The sequence below is a fragment of the Schistocerca serialis genome, chromosome 1 (assembly GCF_023864345.2).
Source record: "Schistocerca serialis cubense isolate TAMUIC-IGC-003099 chromosome 1, iqSchSeri2.2, whole genome shotgun sequence".
Lineage (NCBI taxonomy): Eukaryota > Metazoa > Arthropoda > Insecta > Orthoptera > Acrididae > Schistocerca > Schistocerca serialis.
Genome location: NC_064638.1, coordinates 1,153,227,715 through 1,153,252,869, shown reverse-complemented (window position 1 = coordinate 1,153,252,869; position 25,155 = coordinate 1,153,227,715). Strand labels below are relative to the sequence as shown.

At 41.1% G+C, this 25,155-nt stretch overlaps 1 protein-coding gene across 1 annotated transcript in view; it reads right to left on the bottom strand.

Moving 5' to 3' along the window:
* Nucleotides 1-25,155, bottom strand: part of LOC126417831 (dnaJ homolog subfamily C member 8) — an 80,472-nt gene that overhangs the window by 15,390 nt on the left and 39,927 nt on the right. The window contains exons 3-4 of the mRNA XM_050085148.1: nucleotides 14,757-14,823; nucleotides 9,530-9,624 (exon numbers count right to left, since the gene is read on the bottom strand). Coding sequence (XP_049941105.1) covers nucleotides 9,530-9,624; nucleotides 14,757-14,823 — 162 coding nt within the window. The remainder of the gene's footprint in view (nucleotides 1-9,529; nucleotides 9,625-14,756; nucleotides 14,824-25,155) is intronic.

The window sequence follows — 25,155 nt, the reverse complement described above, 5'->3', positions numbered from 1 at the left end:
CATTTTTTATTGCAATTTCGGATTCTCCATAAAAAAGCAATCAAGTTTTGACTGAAACATTTTTTAAAACCATTGACAGATGGCGCTGAAATTGAGAAAAAAGTAACATTGGGGAAGAACTCTGATTTATTTAGAATTATCCGAGAAAGATGCATCAAATCGATAAAAATGTGCACCAATTCTTTCGTTACGCCAAATTCAGCTTTTTTTGTGCAAAATGTACTGTATACTACTTCTAGCGTTACCCAGGAACAACGACATGGACATAGTAGAATGGTGTTCCCATGGGGTGCTTCATTAGTGAGTCCTCTTGCCTCTCACAATTTGGGGTGCTTAATTAATGAAATTAGCCACAAAGAAATTGTTCAAAATTATCCCCATTTGCTTCAATGCATAAAGTCAATTGTCTGTGAAAGTTGTCCACAGTTTTAAGCAGCACATCCTGTGGTATGGCTGCAGCACATGCTCTTTGAATGCGTTGCTTCATATTGTTTCGGGTTGTGGTCTGTCTGTCACACACAATATTTTTTAAATAACCCCACCAGAAAAACTAAGGAGATGTTAGGTCTGGTGAACGTGGAGGCCACTGAATTGGTCCGCCGCATCCTATCCACCGACCAGGGTAGCGTAAATTTAAAATGTTCCGCACATTATTAGCATAAGGGGAGCTGCAACATCCTGTTGGAACGACATTCATTGCCTAGTTTCTAAATCAATATCTTCCATTAGCTCAAACAAATCATAGCAGAGAAGTTGTAAATAAGATTCCCCAGTAACATTTCGGTCAAAAAAAATATGGTCCTATCAAGTAACCGTTTAAAATTCCACACCACACCATTAACAACCATTTGTGTTGATTGACAACGGGTCTGTGCCAGTGTGGATTCACAGGGGACCAATAATGGCAATCATGACGATTTAATTCGCCACTGTTTTTGAATGTGGTTTCATTGGTGAACATAACGTATCTAAAAAAAAATTCATTGTCACCTCTTACCATTCCCAAGGCCCACTCGCAGAAATGCATGCGTATTTGCATATCTTTCGGCGTTAATGCCTGTGAGAGTGTGATATGATACGCATGATATTTATGTGCCTTCAAATTCCTCAAAACAGTTGATTTCGGTATTCCAGTTTGTCTCTGAATCGCACTACTCATTTCGGGATCCAGTTGAACACAGGCGAGAACAGTAAGGATACGAGCGATGACGAAGTGGACGGTGCATGTATCCATTTCGAGATCGTTGCGTGCAATTTCGAATAATGTTTTCACTTGGATGTCGTCTGTTTGGGAAACAATTCGCATACAATTGTACAGCTGCAGCGTAATTGTTATGGCATTCACATCAAAATTATCATCATATCAACAAATTCTTTAGGAGGATAGTGAGCCACGTTTTGCTAAAGAATAATTTACTTTCGTCAGTCGATGTTTACGGTTCATAATCTGAAATTGGAGTGATGTCTGATCACACTGCACCAACCTTGATACTGAGCTATAGTTCGCAGTTTGGCCATGGTAGCGCCACAGTTGGGTGAGTAATGCAGTTGTGAAGAGTTCCCTAATGAGATTTTAATACCATTCCACCTCCCTCCATCAAAAACTGTTGTGGATAGGATGGGTTTTGTAAAAAAAAAAAAACAACAACAACTTAATTTGGCGTAATGAAAGAATTGGTGCACATTTTGTATCGATTTGATGCCTTCTTCTCGGATCATTCTAAATAAATCGGAGTTCTACCCAATTTTAATTTTTCTCGATTTCAGCGCCATCTGTCAATGGTTTTAAAAAAATGTTTCAGACAAAACTTGATTACTTTTTTTATGGAGCATCCGAATCTGCAATAAAAAAATAAGGGGGCGGGGGCCACATGTAGTATCATTTGATATCCCCCTTTGAGCTTACAAACTTGTCTTACCCACTATTTTTACCCGATGTATAGTTTTTGAGATAATCTCATCCGAAACTTCAGATGGACCACCCTGTATTCCACCTCAACAAACTTTTTGCTATCACCAAACCAGAGTGAAACTTATTTCAAACAAAATGTGGCTGGACAAACCACAAGACTGCTGATATCCCCTTAAACACTAGCAATATTGCACAAAATGAGAAAGCAGAAATTAAATACTTTTTAAATAGACAAGCATCCTTAAAATGATTCCAGACCATATCTCAAGCACTTGGATACAATGCAACCTCACATCAGTAAACACTTATTTTACTAATTCAATAGTAAATCAATGCCTTGTCTTTCTTTGCAAAAACACAACAGCTATAATACACTGGCAATATACTCATATTATCTAGTGCGAGTAGAGAGTGAGTGTGAGTGTGAGTGTGAGTGTGAGTGTGTGTGTGTGTGTGTGTGTGTGTGTGTGTGTGGGGGGGGGGGGGGGGGGGATGTCTATTTTATCAACATTTATTAATAAGACAGTAAAACACTAAGGATTGCAGCAGGCAGTGCTGCTGATTGGTGGTAGCAGACAATGCACAGCAGGGCAGCACAAAAGATGGAGAAGTTGAACAAAGACGACGATGCAAACTAATGTTTGCGGATCTTTCAGGGTCTCTTGTAGTTATCGACTGCATTATAGAGTGGTCGAGAGCAATCCACATAGCCACAGTAATAATATAGTATCACTTTCACAGTGATTTCATAGAACAGTCTGCTGTTCCAGCTCTACATCCCAATCAGATAAATAATAGCTACTTAATTTCACCACATTGTAGCATTAAGGAAAAAGCAGAAAGTAGACAAAAAATCTTCAATTTAACATAGTTACTACACTTAGTAAGTGGAAAGATTACTTTTACAGCCCAATTTCTGACCATCTGAACTGTCAATAAATTACTTATCACCACAGTAATTTTCTTGAACTGATTTGCATGCCATAATCAATGAGCTTATTATTCTACTTCATTACTACTTCTTTGTTGTGAACATGTGATCCATTAAAAGTTCACAGAATATAAAGGTGTTCAAACAAACCACAGTTTTATTCTTAATACAGCCTACAAATGGTGCTCACTGTTTCAGGCAGCACATTAAGTGCAGAGGATGCCTGCCTGATGCAATTTTTCATCTCTTCACAGTTTCTAAACTGTTCTGCATACAGTACATCCTTCAACATCACTCAGAAATAGAAGCAGAGGATAGATGGATTGTATAACCTTGTTGGCCAAACAACATCCACACGTCTCCCTGTTGTTTTATTGAGAAAGCTGTCTCAGGCTGCTTGGGGCACAGGTGGTGCACAGTGGCTGTGGACACCATCCTCCTGCATCCACATTATTTGCCTTACATCAATTCATCCGAGGACATCAGGCAGTTCTTTCTGAAGGAAGGTCATTATGTTACGCCTTTCAACAACACAGCAATTGACAGTCAATTTATGTTGATGAGCTGCCTCACACAGCCAGTGGGGGTTCGCAGACACTCAATAATGATCCACAGAACAATCTGGTCTACCTGTGCTGCAAAGCACTGACTTGTGTGAATACAGCCTTCATAAGAAAGCCAGCAGCACGGTTTAATGCTGTAGCTGACTGGCCTTGACCTTCACTGAAAACTTTCACTGCGTTTTTGAGGCTTTCAACATGTCACACACCATGATGTATGTTATATTCTCTAGTGAGCATCCATGTACTACTGCATTGATCTGCTTTGTACCATATACAATGCAACGGCATTTTGCACATGCCAGTTTCTTTGGCATTTAACTGGGCAGAAATCCCCAGCGTCTCAAGCTCATTTTACTACAGCCAAAAACTTGTCTGCACTAGGGTGTTTCCCTACTCATTCTGGATAACTTCCAGGATACATCCAAGCTGCCTCCCTGAAATTTCTTTACACATGTCTGGGCAAATCAACTTTATATTACAGTATCTTTTCAGAAAGATTCACTACAGCAATAACAAGATGTACGTCCAGAAGAGCCTTGCCAGCACTCACCCTTAATCAAAACCGTGCCTCCTACATCTGAAGGTGTTTACATGTTGCATTCTGCATGCACCATGATGGAAAGAAGACTAAGGTGCATTCACTTCCAGCTCCCTGGTCCTATTGTAGTTGGAGCTGGTCCTATTGTAGTTGCCATATTGGTAAATATTTGTTCACCATGTCCCTTCTCGTATTCCGCCCTGCCCTATGCTGTCTGCTACTGCCATGCAACAGTGCTACTCAGCTGCTGCCGGAGAGTCTGTTATTCTTTGTGTTTCACTGTCTTCGTAATACATATTAATAAAACAAGCGTTGCATTGACCTAATTTGGGACTGCTCCATAAAAAGAGCACCAAAATTCTGCTTTAAAAACATTTTACTTATAATGGGAAACAAACAAGTTTTCCACTGACACTGGTTGTCACACAAAATGTGATGAGCAGTATTTATTTTTTAGGGCAGAATCCATTTCAACACTGGAAAAATGATACTGCAAATATCTGAGAACCAGTAGAGAAAATGTGCCTGATGTCTCTTGGGAGAGAGACCCTATACGGTCAACATATTGCAGCATAATCTTCATGACAATGACTAGTTCACTGACAGGCAGCTTATCAAATTGCCTGTCTGGAGCACATGCTGTGACCTCTTACAGGTTTCCATGCTCCATGAGGAGTAACAAATGAAACAGAGTTTAGTATCATTTCCTTTACTTAAATTCATTTTCAATTTGTGGATGTACAAATTTTCCTTTTATTCTACCAACACAACAATTTGGGAATGCACACAGCCCTTGTTGACCTTTCCCAGATTTATTAGCAATGCAACATCTGTGTGTTAACCTGTCTCAACTTAATTTTTTGAGAGGTGATGTAATTTAGTTTCCATTTTCAGTATCCATAGGCACCTTTACAGTTAAATATTTACATGGTATGAAAATTATTCTCTCAAAGCACATTGTTTTGAAAATGTTAACGCTATGCCCTTGGTGATTTTTGTTTTATGGACATCGGGCCATAGTCCAAGACATATTTCTCTGCACAATGTTTTATCTTCCAATGCTGTAGACATCTTCAGAGGCTATAATGAATCGAAAAGCAGTTACAATCTCAAAAATGCTCAGCAAGCTGAACTGACAACATTTTCAGCCTTAAAAGACTAAGCATTAGGCAGAGAATGTGTGTGTGTGTGTGTGTGTGTGTGTGTGTGTGTGTGTGGGCGCGCGCGCGCGCGCGCGCGCGCATGCACACACACATACTCTAGCTCAAGAAAGGATTAGTCTGAAAGCTAGTGCAGTTTACAGTCTTTGCTTTTTTGAAACTTGGGATCCAAATGGCTTACAAAATGATTTTTGCCAGTCCCCAAGCGTACTTTGCTGTTGACTGGATCATCATTGATCTTTACAGTAGAACAAGGAGCTTTCTGCATTTGTATACCCTATCACAAGTGCTGATATCATGTCACTGCTAATATTTGTCATCAGCAACAATTACAAAAAGGATAAATTGCTAATCATCAGAAAGATGACATGTGGAGTTGTAGACAGGAACAACGGCACTGAGCTTTGAAGCAAAGCCTTCTTCAATATACACACACACACACACACACACACACACACACACACCTGCTATTTACAGTTATTCTGGGCAGACCAACTGCTGCACTGAACAAAAACAGTAACCTGGAGTGGGGCATGAAAGTAAGAGGGATGTCGTGGAGTGGGAGGGGAGGGAAGGAAGAACACTGTTTGCACTGTCTGGTGGAGCGTGCAGGGACTAGAAAGTGACAGAATAAAGTTGGGTGGGGGTATGGGGACAGTAAGTTATCATAGGTTGAGGCTGGAATAGTTTCAGGAACAGAGAATTTGTTACAACAGCGAACTGGACAGTTAAGGAAAGCTGGTGGCTGGTGGTCGCAGGGAGAATCCAGATGACCTAGGATATGAAGCAGCCATTGAAATCAAGCATGTTATGTTAAGCTGCATATTGTACCACAGGGCAGTCCACTTTGCTCCTGGTCACAGTCTGGCAGTGGCCATTCATTCTGGTGGACAACAGCTGGTTGGTGTAGTCATAACAATACAAAAAAAAACTGTGTGCAGCAGTGCTGGTATATGACATGGCTGCTTTCACAGTTGGCTCAGTCTCTGATGGGGCAGGATAAGCCTGTGACAGGACTGGAAAAGGAAGTCCTGGGTGGTTGGATCAGGAATGTTCTGCAATTAGGCCTTAGGAATGTTCTGCAATTAGGCCTTCCACAGGGCAACAATCCCTGTGTTAAGGGACTGCGATTGGGAGTGGCACTGGGATGGACTAGGATGCTTTTCTGAATAGTGCAAATGGGAGTTACCCTTACAACACATTCTCCGCCCCAGAAATTATCAATGCCTCAACCTACCATAACCTGCTGTCCCCACACCCTACAGTGAATAGTTTCTGCCCCTCTGTTCTATCACCATCTCCACTCCACGTCACCTCACCCTCACTGTGCGCAACTCTCTGTCAACACACCCTCCAGTTTTTTCCTCCCTGTGGTCCTCTCCTATTCTGCCCCATATCCCTCTCCCACAGCCTCCCAACACTGCACCTGGCAGCTTTGACTCACCACCTTCTAGTCTCTGCATGCTCTGCCAGAAAGCACACTTCTCTTCCTCCACGCATATCCTGTTATCCATTCCCCTTTCCTGCCCCACTCAAGACTGCTGCTTTCATTCAACCCAACAGTTGCAGTCTGCCCAGAGCACGCGTGTGTGTGTGTGTGTGTGTGTGTGTGTGTGTGTGCGCGCGTTTTCCTTTCTTTTTTGACGAAAGCTTTGATTGAAAGCTCAGTGTGTAAGTGTTTTTAGTTGTTCCTGTCTGCAACTCAATGCATCATCTTTATGATGAATAGCCATCTATCCTTTTCACAACTTGATATTCCAACCTCGATTTTCCACTGTGTGTTTTGATGCTAGCAGCTAATAAAACATAAATTATGTGTTAGTTTCTCCACCTCATGAAATGGCAAAATAAATTTAACAAAGTGAGAAAAACAAAGACAAAAACAGGTATTACATGGGCATTAACATTTAACATCTGCACATGCACTAATAACTACTCACTAAAAATCAATGCAGGGAAATAAGATATGAAATCATGGTCTCTCAATGATCTGACAAGAGTATTTCCACTTGTTTATTCCTTCAACTTTTGAAACAATTTAATCATTTGGTGTGATATCGCCTAGCAACACAGCAGCTTGCCCGTGCAATCTGTCGAGCACAAATGTATTTTGTTGGAACAGTAGCCTCCTCTCTGCAGTTTACAAGATGGTTACTAACATTATCACCAATCATATGGGGGGAGAAGGGGGAGACCACATGCACAAGTTAGAAGCTGTGAATGGGAGAGCAGAAAGTGATGATTCTTTACAATGCTGCTTGAGATTCATAAATTATGAGAAAGCTTTTCACTAAATTTTAACATGATCCGTACAAATTTCATCAACGACACAGTTTCAATAGATTCAATTATGATGATGATGAAGTCCCATGCTCCGTGACAGCGTGTAGGGGAACGATGCAGAAGACCTGCACCGCCACATTCAATTAGACTAGCAGGAAAACAAACTAAAAATGAGATGGGAAAAGCTTCCATATCAACAAAACAAACTATTCTACAACAAATTTCTAGATCATTCAATTGGGAAAATGAAGGAATATATTTTAATGGGCCGTATAACACTGCCTTTGTTTTAGTGGCACTGTACTGTTAGCCTCTAGTGCATATGAATTTCAGCAAGGGGAAGAACTTCGTAGTTCAAGTCTGAAAATAAGCATGAAAATATTATAATTCGATTAATGGAAAATCCAGGATGGAATGTAACACTATTATGAAAAGGAGAATTGCTACTCACCATATAGCAGACATGCAAAGTCACAGACTGGCACAACGAAGACTGTCAGAAAATAAGCTTTCAGCCAACAAGGTCTTTGTCAAAAATCGATATCTCTCTCTCTCTCTCTCTCTCTCTCTCTCTCTCTCTCACACACACACACACACACACACACACACACACACACACACACACACACACACACACACACACACACACAACCACAGTCCGGGTAGCATGGCTTCAGCTGCCAGAGACTGTCGTAATGTGTGTGTGTGTGTGTGTGTGTGTGTGTGTGTGTGTGTGTGTAGCTTATTTTGTGAGAGTCTTTTTGTTGTGCCTATCTGCGACTCAGCACCTCTGCTATATGGTGAGTAGCAACGCTCCTTTTCATAATATTGTCATAATTCGACTAAAAATAATGTACAATCAAAAAGAAAAATTACAAATTAATAATGGGGGGGTCTGAGGTTTTGGTAAAGTATATATAGTATTCAAAATTAACTTTCTGATGTCTATGAACCCATAAGTTTACATTTAATGTGTGTTGCCAGTGTTGACTTCAATCAGCCAAAGTTGGACTTCTGAAAGTGAGAAACCATTAAAAAACTGAAGATGCCTCAGAGCAATGGAGAAATGCACATGGGAATTGCCACAACAGGTAGGAAAAACAAATTGCTCACAAAACAGACTGGAAGATCAAATTATGACTGTACACTGAAAGATAGGTGGGCAGCATATACAGCCAAGTAAATAAGAGGACAAAATCAAACAATGGAAAATCCAGGAAGCAATAATGACAATATTATGAAAAGGATAGATGCTGCTCACCATGTAGCAAAGATGCTTAGTCGCATATAGGCATAACTAAAAGACTGTCAAACAAAGCTTTTAGCCCAACAGGCCTTTCATCAGAATTGGGGAACACACACACGTGTGTGTGTGTGTGTGTGTGTGTGTTTTGCCTAATTCTGATGAATACCTGCTGGGCCAAAAGCTTGCTTTGACAGTCTTTTTGTTGTGTCTGTGAATCAGTATCTCCACTATTTGGTCAGTAGCAACTGTCCTATTCAGAATATTGTCGTTAAATAAGAAGAGAGATATTTGATGAGTAGGGATCTAACCTGACATGATCTTTGATTTCCCATCATTTTTCCTACTCTGTCTGTCCGCATTTATTCAACTTTCCCTTCTAATCTACCATTTGTCAAATACTTTCTTCCATTTGTAAAATGCTTTCTTACTAAGTCTAACTCAAATGTTTAAAAACAGGTATCTATTCTGGAACACTACTACCAGACTTTGAACCTGTATAGTGTGCCTGGTCTGGTGTTCCTTTGTACTTCCAAGCTTCATATTCTAGAAATATTTTTAATGCTCTGCATAAGTGCATTACAATAATTTTCATTTCCAACAATTTAATCACTGATACCAAAAGCTTTCATATCTTATTTTCTTGTTTGTATTTGTTAAAATTAAAACTTTGACATTGAAATGGTGTAAGGGAAATATATACCAGGAAAAAAAGGTAAATAAATAAAACAAGACACCATAGTCTGAATGACAAATTTACCTTGCAGCATAAATTGGCTATGAAATTTCTCTCTTAAAGTAAACAAAAAGCTTGCAAGACAACTTAATTCAGAATATGTGTTACACAAGGAAACACTTCAAGCTGCACGAGTCAGCCAGTGATAATTGTTGTATCTTACCATATGATCAGTTCGAGCTTTTGCTTCTTCAATAACATCAAGACATTTCCTCCTCGTCTCTTCATTTTCTAGTGTTTTCCACGCTTTATTAATAACTACAAGAGGAAAAAATGTAAATGTCAAATAATGGATAAAAAACACACTTCTTTAATTATAGAGACCAGATTAGCATAAGCATTGACTACTACTATATTTACCTAAGTGTAAGATGACTTTCATAATAAGACGACCCCCTTTTTCTCGCAAGGCTTCTTGAGAAAAATCTATTTTTAACATATTCTTGACTAATCACAATTATAAACTGTTTTCTCAATAAAGTATCTGTCTAAAAAGTTAACATTATACCTATCGTAAATTTATGCCATTTATTGATTGTCTACATTTCTGATACTGCAAGGAGAAATAAAATAATGAGAAGAACTGTTTTATATTAATTTGTGGACCATTTTCTTTTTTACAATTTTCGCTTCTAGCCTTGTCACCTGTGGTATCACCACTTTTATTCACCATCCTAATAGCACAGCTGTGAAATTTGTATCACTGTTCGCTGGCCCTTCTGAATATGTTAATTTCTGTTGTGGTTGTTACCTGTGAGACCTGAGAACACAGCTGTTTTTATCTGAATATGCATCAGATTTTGATCCTATACCAATGTGAGAATAGTGTAACAGGAAATGCTGCAAAATGGTTCAAATCTTATATCTCTGGCAGGAAACAAAGGGTGTTATTAGGAAAGAGAGACATATCAAGCTATCAGGCATCATCCAACTGGGAACTAATTACATGTGGGGTCCCACAAGGTTCCATTTTAGGGCCCTTGGAGAGCTGCATCAAACCAGTCTGAAGACCACACCAACCACACTTTTTCTTGTGTATATCAATGACCTTTCATCAGTAACATTTCCAGAAGCCAAGTTCGTTTTGTTTGCCGATGATACAAACATTGCAATAAATAGCAAATCAAGTGTAGTCTTAGAAAGGTCAGCTAATAAAATATTTATGAGCATTAATCACCGGTTCCAAGCCAATTCTTTGTCACTGAACTTTGAAAAAACACACTACATGCAGTTCAGAACTTATAAGGGGTGTCCCACGAGTATATGCCTAGCATACGATGACAAGCAGATAGAAGAAGTGGACAACGTTAAATTCTTGGGATTACAGCTTGATAATAAATTCAACTGGGAGGAGCACACCACAGAACTGCTGAAGCGTCTAATGCGGAATTGTGTCAGACATACGGGATTATAAAAATGAAAAAACTTGGCATACTATGCTTACTTTCATTCCATAATGTCATATGGGATTATCTTTTGGGCAATTCATCAAGCCAAGCTAAAATTTTCCGGGCACAAAAACGTGCAGTATGAGTTATATGTGGTGTGAGCTCAAGAACATCCTGCAGAAGCCTGTTTAGGGAACTAGGGATACTAACTACTGCTTCCCAATATATCTATTCCTTAATGAAGTTTGTTATTAAAAATATATCACTTTTTCAAACCAACAGCTCAATTCATGGAATCAGAATAATCTTCACGAGGATTTAAAGTCACTTAGTCTTGTACAAAGAGGTGTGCATTATTCAGGAACACACATTTTCAATAACTTGCCAGCAGCCATAAAAAGCTTAACAACCAATGAAGTTCAGTTTAAGAGGAGCCTAAAGGATTTATTGGTGGCCAACTCCTCCTACTCCATTGATGAATTTCTCAGTAGAACCAACTGATTAGTATATAATAGAAAGAAACATTCCACGTGGGGAAAATATATATAAAAACAAAGAGGCTGTGACTTGCCAAACGAGAAAGCGCTGGTAGATAGACACAATAAAAAACACACAAACACACACACAAATTTCAAGCTTTCGCAACCCAAGGAAAGAGGGGAAGGAGAGGGAAAGACGAAAGGATGTGGGTTTTAAGGGAGAGGGTAAGGAGTCATTCCAATCCCGGGAGCAGAAAGACTTACCTTGGGGGAAGGGGGGGGGGGGGGGGGGTGGCAAGGACAGGTGTACACACACACACACACACACACACCCACACACACACCCACAGGCATGCAATCTAACTTCTGCACCAATTCAGTGCAGTAATGTGTTCATTGTAAATAAGTATTTAGTAGTTGTATTACAAGTTTATTACCTTATAAATAAATATAAAACTTTTTTGTTATAAATTCAGAGCATTAGTATTTGTAAAATGATTCTTTCATATAGCGTTCATTAAAAAATGACGGCCATGCCACTTGGGACCCTGTGAATGGTACATTAGCTTTATTTGTTTGAGTTTGTAAATATTTGTCATGTATTATTGTTTTTCTGATATGTTCTACATCCTGGAGGAACCTCCTCACTATGGATCAATTGGAAAGAAAGTAAATCTAATCTAAAAAAAAGAATGTTACAATGTTTCTTGCTTGCAAACTTATCTGCCTGCTGCACTCTCATTGGCTACATAGGACCAATAGCTGACATACCCCCTTTTGTTCCCATCATTCATTACACTGGAGCGTCAATAACACTGTGGCATGGAACATGTAAGTATGCCACTGGCCCCAATCTAGACTCTTACTGTCTTCTGCAAAAATACCTACTGTTGTTGAATAGTTGTCCAATTTTCAAGTAAATCCAATTCCGAATACAACTCTACTCATGCAAACTGCAGTTTAAATGTGGTCGACATTCCTAAAAAGCAACAGTATGCTGTGTAGATTCCCATGGTTGGTAGCACAACGTGATTTGTTGTCCACACACTGTTCCCCTCCTCTCCCGCACTCTTCTAGTTCTCTACCAAGGTGGTTATCGCTGTTCCCCCCTCCAAACCTTCCATAGTGCTGTGCTTGAGCAACTGTGAATAACAGACTGCAACGTCTTCTAAGGTGCAAGACATGCGTAACAGCAGCAACTAATACATTAATAAAAGATAAAAATCGTGAATCAGTCCAATTCTCTAACTTTCGCTCATCGTCATCTACTGACATCAGTTGGTACTATCTCATAATGGGTCTTGCTGCTATAATTTATTCTTGCAACACCAATTACAGTCTGTTTAATTCTGGATTAATTTCCCTTCTTGTTTCATCTGAATGTCACTATCAGGCTCCAAAGCCGATTAAAAGCTGGTAATCTTTTTACTCAGTATTCTGCTACATGAACAGCAACTGAATCTCTCATTTGCAATTCACTTAGTAAATCATTAGTCCTTCATAACCGAATAAAAATATTGTTCTCAGTTCAGAATCAAGTAATGGGTTTTGAAGAAAATTCCACTTTTGAATGTTACCTTTCGTTAAAAAGCTGCATCAATGTTGTTTGCAGTATTCATACATGGATGAGACTTTTATTGCAAACCTGTTCAAATACAACACAAGTTTGTTTGACAATAAAATTGAGTGCTACTTCCTCATGTGTTTATCATACAACATATGTGCCTCACTGCATGCTATCATTTGCGGAGAACCTTGTTTCAATATCTTAAATTGTTTATGAGACAAGACTAGTGGCATCGAGGACATCTTTCCTCATATACAAAACTGAGTAACTCAAGAAAAATGAGATGATGTCCTGGTCCCAATTTTAAATAAAATCTAGACACCTTGTCTACATTTCAATGTATGAGCTAAAATCAATCACATGCAAAGTTTACAGAATGCATTTTTTAAACTCTGGCAAAATATTTAAAATTTCATGCAATATTTTTTACTTAATTTGCTGCAGCACAGTAACTATGGCATAAATGATAACAAATTCAGTCTTTTATCAAGCAAAGATATCAGAGAATAAGATGCATAAAATTAAAATTTTTTCTCCCACTAGTTTCTTCTTGAAAATGGATGGTAAGTGTTTAATAGCAGCTGGCAAGTCAGCATGGACATCGGATATAAAACCCAATAAATAGAGAACAAAATGAGAGACATCATTCTGCTCTCAATTTTAAATAAAATTTTCGTATCTTATCTACATTTCATACACTACAAAGTATAAACTAAAATTGCCCATACACAAAATTTTCACAATGCATTTTTACCTCTGCAAAACTCTTAAAAATTTGTGCCATGTTTTAATTAATCTGATGCAGCACAGTAAGTATGGATGGATAACGAAAGGAAATTCAGTTCTTTTATCGAGTGAAGATATCGGATTGTAAGATGTGTAAAAATCTATTTTTTTCACCTAACAGTTTTCGAAAGATCAAATGACAAGTATTTCATATAAGCCAGAACACTCTCTTTCAGCAAAGGAATCAGTATTTGGTGAGCAGTAAAGCCATGGACAAAAGCAGTCTCAGCACGGAATGCAAAGAGCTTGTCTGCAGCAGATAGTGTGTTAATGAATGTGTTGCCATTATGAAGTATCCACCCAAGAGAGCACCATTTGTTTCACTGAAATGTTCTCCAAATGACAAGACTGGGAGTTCAATTTAATACTGCTTCTTGTAGGCAATGTATTATCAGATTAGCTCAACACACAAAATATTCTCCCAAAAAGAGACTTTGCAAGTATCTCCGACCCCCTGCCCACCAGTCTTATCAGGCATTTTGCCACATTTCAGTTCCCCTCCAACACGAACAACTTTTTTAAGACCACAGACAACATCCCCCCGCTTCAGCATTTATTATTCATATTATTGTGTATGATGTGACAAAAGTGAAAGCTACTTTTTCCCAAAACAAATTTGTCCTCACCTGTCTAAAGATTACTCTATGCTAACTGAATAGATGAGATTGACCCTTTTTCTTTCATAAAATCAACTTTTATTGAAATAGAATGAAACTGTCATCCTGAAAAATTGCAACTGAGAAGATATCTCCAGTCCCCAAACAAAAAATAATTACACAAATACATAAAAATGTTCAACAACAATATGGGAGAGAAACAATAATTGAAATTGTTATATACACCTGCCCCCTCTTCATATTTATAGACAAAAACAACAGTACAGTAGAGACAGAATAGCAGCACATTTACCCAGTGTTACTGAAAATGTTAATCAGCTTTGGTTTCAGCCACAAATTAAGTAACAATCATGCCTATGATTAAAATACAATGAGTAGCATATTATTAGTTATACTGGTTACTGCAGTACAAAGAAACAATTTATAGACATTGGCTTCAAAAATTCACACTCGAAGGGTCTGTGTACAAGGATCTTAAAACACTAAGTGAGTAACGAACATCACCTTCCTCCAACTAGTTTTGACAAAATAATTCTCTAACTTGAATACTCACTTTCAAATGCCTGCTGAGCACGTTCTTGGTCATCTGGGTTCTTGTCTGGATGAACCAATATGGACAGCTGAAAGTTAAATTTTATTAAACTTTCAGCATTTCATACTTTACGGAAGGAATAATCTCACAACCAAATTGACACAGAGATGACCTAATGAACATACAGAAGTATATTCAAACAATGCAAATTTAGCATCAGTTCTGATCTAATGTCTTTAAAATACTTTATATTAGTAACTTAACCAACAAAATTACAAATGGCTGCTTCCATTAAATTTCAGGGCAAGTCGAACAGAACTTTCAGGATTAAAAACTCTTGTGTACATCCAGAGCCACTACCCAACCTCTGTTCCCACCTGTATACCACCCACTGTCCTGTAGCAGTTTTAGTCACTGACTGCATATTTCAGATTAGATTCTCACCTCCTGCCAATGATTCCTAAATTCAAATTTCCAAGTTCAAGAAGATTTAAAGGCCATATTCCAATGACAGAGTGCCTATGCAGAAGGAAGTTCACCTCTGTTTGTGTTGTGATTTAATGTTTTTCTTTCACTAATGACACTGCTCTCTTATTCAGTGGGTGATTCTGATTACTATGAAAAAATTTGGAGGCCCGGGTACTTCATATCACCACAATCTCCACTCAATTGCACACAGAAAAGAGAAGTCAAGAAGCTCACTCACAGGTATAAGAAAAATGAAGGTTTTGTTATGTCTGTAACACTTCCTGTTCCTTTGTTTACTGGCAAATCAACACAGCTGCTCATCAAATCTTCACAGTATGGAGTCATATTCAAGTCTTATTTTCATGTTAATACTTCAATGTAAACTTTGCAAATGTTAGGTCCATAACCATGGAATGAGCCTTACGCAATTAAGAACCCCAACACAGGGTGTACATTGCTCTTTAAAAGTAAAGCTGTCCAAGTCAAATGCTGCTTTAAAACACAAGAGTGCTTCACTAATGACAGCCCTATCAGAGTTGTTGCTATGATATTGCCTTTCTCCAACCTTTGATCTGACTCAGCAAAATAAGGGGAGGGGCTCTAGCCAAGATGCTATCTGACATTTTTCACACTTCAAGCCAGAAGCAACATGCCAAAACAAAATGGTTCAAATGGCTCTGAGCACTATGGGACTTAACTGCTGTGGTCATCAGTCCCCTAGAACTTAGAACTACCTAAACCAAACTAACCTAAGGACATCACACACATCCATGCCCGATGCAGGATTCGAACGTGCGACCGCAGCGGTCGCGCGGTTCCAGACTGTAGCGCCTAGAACCGCTCGGCCACTCCGGCCGGCCATGCCAAAACATCCTAGAACTGACTAAATCTTGAGCCCTAGACCTTGCAATGTGTAGGACACTCCCTAATTCATCAAGCCCCATCTGCTTAATCCAACGTCCACTAACTGCACATCCTTCATTCTTGTATTTGGCAGACACTGGTCACAGTCCAACTAAATGGTTTTTCAAGTCAAGAACCGGCGAATACAAAAATGCAGTGGAACACTATGATGTGCCTCCCAATGTCTCCTTTTACTTTGACAGAACAGCACAGAAATGGCTGAAAACAATCAATAGCTGCAAAACATACTAGTTGGAAACTGTCAACACACTTTCAAATTATGCAATAAATTGCATAATTTCCTTGATCACTTAATGACTAGTTCTGAGCCTAAACTCACTATCACAGCATCCAGTAAGCTATGCAATAACACATTATGACAGCCACATAAGTTTTCATTGTAGTTCAACACAGCAGTACAGGGCTGAGCTTCATTCCCTGCAAAGCTTCATTCACTGATAAAGCTTTTGGTGACAACTAGCAGCCACATCACTTGTTGAAAGAAATGAAGCATAAAGCATGTATGAAGGAAGACTGCAGTCAGATATACAGATTTATATTGTATCAAATGGTGAATTTGAATATTGTAGAAGCTGATATAGTTTCACACAGAACACAATGTGAAACTAATGATGATACATCAAGCATTCTTTCTGAATGATGTCACTAAGAGAAGGTAGTTCACCATGTACTGCCCAGAACACTGAGGCAATATACCAGGAAACCAGAAGGTGAAAATAACATAAGAATTTGACAATCATGACTGAAAAACCCCGCACACCTGGAGGAAAGGGCAGTTGTTCACAAAAAGCTGAGCTGACCTTCCACCACACCATTCATGGAAATAAAATGTCCGATACACAATGGAAGCATTGCAAAATGTGCATTCAAGTTGTTTCTCCTTGCAACAGCTCCTCCCTTAACATAGAGCAGTGGTTCCTAAACTGTTATAGTTCCCTCTTCCATTAAAACAGTACTTCAGGATTTTTCTGCAGTGCACCAAGTCAAAACACTAGCCTGCTTAATGCAGCGATCTATTGACCAGATTTATCATTAACAGGATGTAGCTAAAGTAGACACTGCTTGCAAGGAATATAGTGACTGTTGAAATCAAATTTATCAGGACACCCACAAGTCACAACCAGTATGTGTAATTTTTATGGTTTTCTTCTATAACTTTAAAAGAGCATCATCAGCAGCTCTGTAATTTACAGTTTAAAGTAATCAGCCAGCTAATATATTTCAAACTGTGAGTTCCATTTCTGATGATGCTATTGTAAAATTATAAAGTGAAACTGATAAAAATAAAAGATACTAATTGTCTCTTGTCGCTGTCCTGGTAAGCTTACTTAATGGGATGGATGAGCTTTGCTGTTCACTAGGAACTTCTCAAATATAGGAATCAGTCTGCACATACTCATCTCTTGTTCCTTGTTAACTTTCACACAATCACTAGCAGTGGATGGCATGTACCTTACAATGACTCACAAATATAAGTAAACGGAGTTTTTTTGATTGACTGATTGAGGGGGGTCATGGGATTAAACAGCAAGGTCATCGGTCCCACAATTCAAACGATACACGAGTAAAATAGAAGCATCTGGTAAAAGTGGGCAGATTCAGTCAGAGCGGTCACACTAAAAAGCAAGGATGCTGAAAAAACACACAGTAAAAGACATAAAAGGGTACATCAACTCTAAAAACTGGAAAACCAAAGGGATAAAAGAGCAGCCTTTTCACGGGGGCGTGGCAATGGGTCCCACACCTATAAAACACAAAGAGAGGCTCCAATCACACTCACCCTGCTGCTGTTCCAGGAGGAAAACAAAACCTTATAACTGAAAATAAAAACCACTTTCACAAAGGAAACTGAGGAACAGTTCAACATTCAATGAATCGTCTGCTAATTTTTAAAGACAAGGAAATTAAATATATGGGAGATCGTCAGTCTGACTCCACAACCACACTGTGGAGGTGGCTCATTACGCAAGAGAAAACAATGTGTGAGTCTAGTATGATCAATGCGTAGACATCATAAGACGGAGGACTCCTACCGATAGGAGCAGAGGGAAGAGTGCCGAACTGATGTAATCACCTTGATTGTGCAGAGTTTGTTACTGAGAGCAGTAGTGCACCAAATGTCATTTGACTTTTGGGCGAAAAGAGGTTTGTAAATAAGTTATACAGAACTGCAACCAGTCACTTTTTTGAATAATTATGTTTTATTCCATGAACTGGTTTTCGAACCTTTTCAGGTTCATCTCTCTGAAGATTCAGCAGATTCAGTCAGAGCGGTCACACTATAAAGCGAGGATGCTGAAAATACACACAGTAAAAGACATAAAAGAATACATCAACTCTAAAAACTGGAAAACCAAAGGGATAAAAGAGCAGCCTTTTCACGGGGGCGTGGCAATGGGTCCCACATGGTTTCAGGAAGTTACATCATTACTGCTAGCATAATGCTGGGTGCTGGCTTGCGACAGCCATCCTTGCAATAAGATTTAATAAAAAGTGTCTCAGAAAACGTGACTCCAAATTATATCAGAATAAAAACAATCAGTCAAAATATGTCAGCCAAGATAGCAAAAGCACGATGTGACTGGACATCAAAATGGAGGCAGACAGATGGACACTAACCGAAAAAAGCTGCCTATACTGTCGCAAGCCAGCACCCAGCATTATGCTAGCAGTAATGATGTAACTTCCTGAAAGCATCTGAAGATGAACCTGAGAAGGTTCATAAACCGGTTTATGGAATAAAACATAATTATTCAAAAAAGTGACTGGTTGCAGTTCTGTATAACTTATTTACATTCAATATACAGTCACAGTTCCAAGATATCCGTAATGGATAACCATAATCTGAAAAGAGGTTTGATGTGATTCAGCATATCTGCACCTGGAATCATGAAAGGGAATGGGGAGTAAAAATCTGTCTCTCTAGCCAAACTGTCACATAAATTCATTCCCTGCGATACCCTCACGTGGGGCCCAGAGAAAGACAATTGAGCAGGTGACATGGCCAAGGGCAGAGATAAGGTCATGGATAGCAGAGATCAAAGGGTGACGAGAGTAGCATTGGTCTGTAGCCTGCAGGCTACTCATTGAGTCAGTGCATATTAAAACTCTGTGGAGGGAGGCCTGAGTAACAAACCAGAGGGCCCTGTTAATGGCTTGCAGCTTTGCTGTGAACACAATACATGATCCTGACAGTAAATGGTGTTCCATGCCACTATCATCTCAGAACCACCATTGTAGAAGACCCTGCAATAGGTTGGTCCTGATCTGTGGTCGAGGCACCACCCAAGGTGGGGTGCAGGAAGAATACACAGTGCACATTCCAGGGAGTGGAGATCCCAACAGAGGAAAGTGAGACACGTGCCAATCGGCAAACCCACCCAAGGGCAGGTATCAGAAGACAGAATACAAGGGATGGTCAGGGAATCGTTGAATGGCGTTTGCATGAGAAACCTAGAGTTGGTTCCGTCGTATTTGTAGAGGGAGAATACCCGCATCTGCGATTGATTGATTGATGAACTGAGAAGGGGTCACGGGACTAAACGGTGTGTTCACCAGTCCTGAGATTCCAAAGTTACTCCCAGAAGAGAGAGGGTCTGCTAAAAGTGGACACATCCAGTCAGAGGTGTCAAACCATAAAATGAGGAAGTTAAAACACACACACACACAGTAGAAGGCATAAAAGGATAGACCAAACACAAAAACTGGAAAAACAAAGGGATAAAATAGCAGTCACTGCTCGGGGAAGTGGTCGTGGGTCCCAGACCGAGAAAACGGAAGAGAAGAACCAACCACTACCACCCTGCCCCTGCTCCAGGAGTAAAGCCAAACATTGTATCTGAAAATAAACCATTTTCACAAAGGAAATAGCAGACTAGTTCAACCATTCGTGAATTGTCTGCTAACGTTAAAGATAAGGAATCTGTGAGACTATACGCAGTACAAAGGGCTAAAAGAGGTGGGGATATCCACCAATATACAGGATACCGTCAGCCTAGGTCCACAGCCATACTTGACACATTACGTGAGAAAAACAATGGGTGAGCCTGGTATGACCAATGTGTAGACCGCATGGGACAGTGGATTATTCCTGAGACAAGCAGAAGGAAGTGTGCCAAACTGCAGTAGTCTCCTTGATTGTGTGGAGTTCATTACTGAGAACAGCAGCACACCAGATGTCATTCCACTTTCGGGCAGAGAGACTTGATGTAGATCTGCATATCTGCAGCTGAAACCATGTAAGAGAAGGGGGTGTCAGTATCTGTTTCCCTAGTGAAACGGTCAGCCAGTTCCATTCCCTGGGACGCCCACATGATTTGGGACCCAGAAAGACAACTGAGCGGGCAGCATGGCCAATGGCAGAGAGATGGTCAAGGATAGCAGAGACCAAAGGGTGACAACAATAGTGTTGGTCTGTAGCCTGCAAGCTGCTCTTTTAGTTGGTACATATCAAAACACTGTGGAGGGAGGCCCAGGTAACAAAATGGTGGGCCCTGTTAATGCCAAGCAGCTCTGCTGTGAACACACAACATAATGCTGGCAATAAATGGTGTTTTAAGCCAATAGGAGACATGAAAGCATATCCCACCTTATCTATCAGCCTAAGTGTAGAAGATGGTAGAACCCTGGAACTCCGCTGGGATTGAATGTACAGGACGCCAGATGACCAAAGGCGTGACAGAGACCCTGGAATAGGTCAGTCCGGGGTCAAGTATTTTCAGAGTGGAAAGAGCGACTGAGCCATAAGCCTAATTACCATAATCTAGTGTGGACAAAACCAGACCACAGTAAAGATGGAGAAGAGTAGCACGATCTTCACCCCAAGATGTGTGACCCAAGAGACTGACAGCATTAAGCTTCTGCATGCAGATAGCCTTCAGGTGGCGAATATGGTGCAGCCATGTCAGCTTTTTATTGAAAATAAGCCACAAGAAATGGGACAGTGCTACAATATCTAGGAATTGGTTGCCTAAATAAAGTTCTGGATTGGGGTGTACTGGAGGTCGAAGGCAAATGTGCATAACTCGCTTTTTGGAGGGAGAAACCTGAAGCCATGTGAGAGGGTCCATGCAGAAACATACCGTATGGTGTCTTGAGGGCTGGCGCTCAGCAGATGCTATTGAGTGTGAGAGGCACCAGATGTAAAAATCTGTCCACATACAACGTTGGGGTAACCAGATGCCAACAGGAGGTACAAGTCCATTGACGGTGATGAGGACGAATGTGACACTTAACACAGAACCCTGTGAGGTACCGCTCTCCTTTGTCCAAGGAGTGCTGAGTGAGATGCGAACTTGAACTTGGAAAAGCCGAAGGGATATAAGCTCGCAGATAAAAATCAGATGGGCACCAAGCTATGTCGTACGCCTTATGGAGGTCAAAGAAGACCACGAAAAGGCATTAGTGGTTAGTAAAATCCTATTGATTGATGTTTCCAGTCTGAGTAAATGGTTAGTTGCAGATCGTCCTCCTTGGAAGCCACAACGATACAGGGGACTAAAGGCCCACTAGATTTGAATGTCCAACGTAATCTGAAGCTAACCAACCTCTTCAGCAGTTTACAAAGTACATTGGTCAGGGGCTAATTGGTTGGTAGCTGTCTAGAGTTGATGGTTTCTTCCTGGGCTTAAGGACATGGATAACAACATTGTCTCACCATTGCAAGGCAAAGACATCCATGAGCCAGATGCGGGTGGAGACCCTGAGTAGATGCTGCCTCTCGGTAACATCCAAGTGGTGGATCATCTGGTTGTGGATGGAACCTGAGCCTGGGGCTGCGTCATGTGACGAGGTAAGAGCCTACATGAACTCTCATTTAGTGAAGGGTTCATTAGGTGCTCCAGCCTGGCAGTGGTTGAAACAGAAGGGGGGGGGGGTGTTTCAACTCATCGTTTCTGCCAGAGAAAGGTGGCAGGATAGGAATAAGATGCCAATGTTGTCACAAAGTGTGTTGCGAGGTGTTCTGCAAGGATTGACGGATCAGTGTATGGAACACACTGCAGGATAAGGCCCTGGCAGCCCAGCAGGCTTAGGAGCTTGGACCAAACATGTGATGAAGAGGCATGCACCCCAAGGTAGGAAACAGTGCTCCCAGCATTCATTTTTACTCTGCTTAATGACGTCGTGAGACGTGGCTTGTGAAGGGTGTCATTTAAATTTTAACAGTGCCCGTTGGCAGACCTGGATAGCAACTACAATATCCTCGGTCCAACACAGTACTGGCAGACAATGAAGGGGGACCTGTGGATAGTAGGATAGCAGTGCCAGCAGAATGAAAAATCGTGTCAGAGACTTGTTGCATGACCACATCAACACAATCCGAGAGGGGGCTGTCTAAGTGCACAACACATGTATGTAAAAGCCAATCGACTCTGTGGACTGCCCAACGTGGGGGCCTGTCTGCCTGGTAGTGGCAGGGAAATGATAGAATCACTGGATAGTGGTCTGTCACGAAGACCATCATGGGGTGACCAACGTTGGGAAGCCACGAAAGCAGGGGAGGAGATCACGAGTCAACAGAAGAAAAGGCCCCTTGAGTAGCACTGTAGTTGGTAGGGGAACCGTCATTGAGGGGAGACAAATTGAAGTCTGTAATAAGTTGGTCAATTAAAAGACCCCTATCCATCGAAGTGGCACTCCCCCAAAGGCGGTGGTGTGAATAAGTCCACAAGGGGGAAATGGCATCTCCGGCAGGAGTTGATTGTATTTTTGATGAGCCTCAGCATAAGACAGGTGATCCAGGGACTTTAACTCTTTGATCTTCTTTTCTCTGTTGTAAGCTGGGCAATCTGGTGAGCATGGAGAGTGGCAGTCATAACAATGTAGGGGCTTCCCTCATGAAGTGGGTGTCCTCAGTCACCAAACAGAGGGTCCACGATACAGCAAGAAGGCATGTCCAAAACACAAGCACCAAAAGCACCTTATGGGTGGCGAGACGTTCGGCTTCACGACACATTGGTAAAAAGACTCCACTTCGCAAAAACTTGTTCTCCACAAAAAACAACAGCTTTGTGGCAGTGAAACGTGTTCCTTTCCATCCTATTATAGACCAGTTAGCCGAGAAAGTGTTTCATCCCACTATGGCGAGTCTAACCCTCGTTCCAGGGTATGGCCAGGGAAGAGATGGCTGCAGGTTCATACGAAGCACCATTTGGTAACATTTATCATCCAGAGTTGGTCATTTGAGAATGGCCAGATTTTTGCAGCTTGATATACTTCATGCACCAAACATCCACTCAGTACCACCTACTCGCTCAGGTCAGGCCAGCCACAGCAAGTGCCGCCTGGCATGGCGGCTGTTGCCGGGTCTTCCGATGCTCCAGGATGATAAGCAACCACTCCTTGGCATAAAGAGGAGGCAACAGCTCAGGTATCAGCACAGTGATCCCTGTGTTGTCAGGGGGCTCAGCCAGTTGGGTACATAACAGTCCCACGACACGGACTGGCTACATGTGCAGGTGACTAGCAGGGTGGAGGGAACAGCTGTGGCAGGGCAGGAAGAGGGGAGAGGAATTCACACCACAGGCACTAGGGAGAGAGTTCTTCCCCAAATGGCTCACACTAAAGACAGAAAATTGGGAAGTGGAGGTCAAATCCCAAGAGGGGACAATAAACACCAAAAAGGATGAAAGAACCTCAAGGAATACAGGAACCAGGTGGATAGCCAGGTTGACACAAATCAGAGCAACGAGAGATAAGGAGGAGGGGGCAGCGGAGAAGGAGCGAGGATAGGGAGGGAGGGACATGATGAAGGAAATGCAGCCAGGGAAGGAAGAATGGACTGCAATAGCTCAAGGCCCTGTGTACACCACACACTAACTCACAAAAGAACTGTGAGCCCACCAGGGGGAGTGCCGTTTTTTCTCCTACACTCTATATCAATCACTGTTGTAAGACATGTCTGACACTGGAATACTTTCGCAGTGGCTCTGTAGTAAGGATGTCGTGCCTTGGAGCCCAAATTTTGACAGCCACTGTCATACAAAGAAAGTAGTTAGTTACAAACTTGAAAATGGGCAGCATGTGAACATATGCACTAAGTGCTCAAAAGTATCAGGACACCTGGCTGAAAATGACTTACTCGTTCACGGCGGCCTCCACCAGTAATGCTGGAATTCAGTATGGTGTTTGCCCACCCTTAGCCTTGATGACAGCTTCCACTCTCGCAGGCATACGTTCAGTCAGGTGCTGGAAGGTTTTTTGGGGAATGGCAGCCCATTCTTCATGGAGGGATGCACTGAGGAGAGGTATCTATGTAGGTCAGTGAGGCCTGGCATGAAGTCGGTGTTCCAAAAGATCCAAAGGTGTTCTATAAGATTAAGGTCAGGGATGTTACTGTTGTGTAATCACTCTGCCACAGGCCGTGCATTATGAACAGGTACTCGATCGTGCTGAAAGATGCAATTGCCATCCCCGAATTGCTCTTCAACAGTGGGAAGCAAGAATGTGATTAAAATATCAATGTAGGCCTGTGCAGTGATAGTGCCATGCAAAACAACAAGGGATGCAAGCCCCTCCATGAAAAACACGACTACAGCGTAATACCACCATTTTACTGTTGGCATTACACACACTGGCAGATGACGTTCACCGGGCATTTGCCATACCCACACCCTGCCATCGGATCACCACATTGTGTACCATGATTCATCACTCCACAAAACATTTTTCCACTGTTCAATCGTACAATGTTTACACTCCTTACACCAAGCGAGGTGTTGTTTGGCATCTACCAGCATGATGTGTGGCCTATGAGCAGCCTCTCGAACATGAAATCGAAGTTTTCTCACCTCCCGCCTAACTGTCATAGTACTTGCAGTGGATCCTGATGCATTTTGGAATTCCTGTGTGACGGTCTGGATAGATGTCTGCCTATTACACATTACAACCCTCTTCAACTGTCAACAGTCTCTGTCAGTCAACAGGCGAGGCTGGCCTGTACGCTTTTCCACTTCACTATGGCATCGGAAACAGTTGACCTAGGGATGTTTAGGAGTGCGGAAATCTGGCGTACAGGTGTACAACCCAT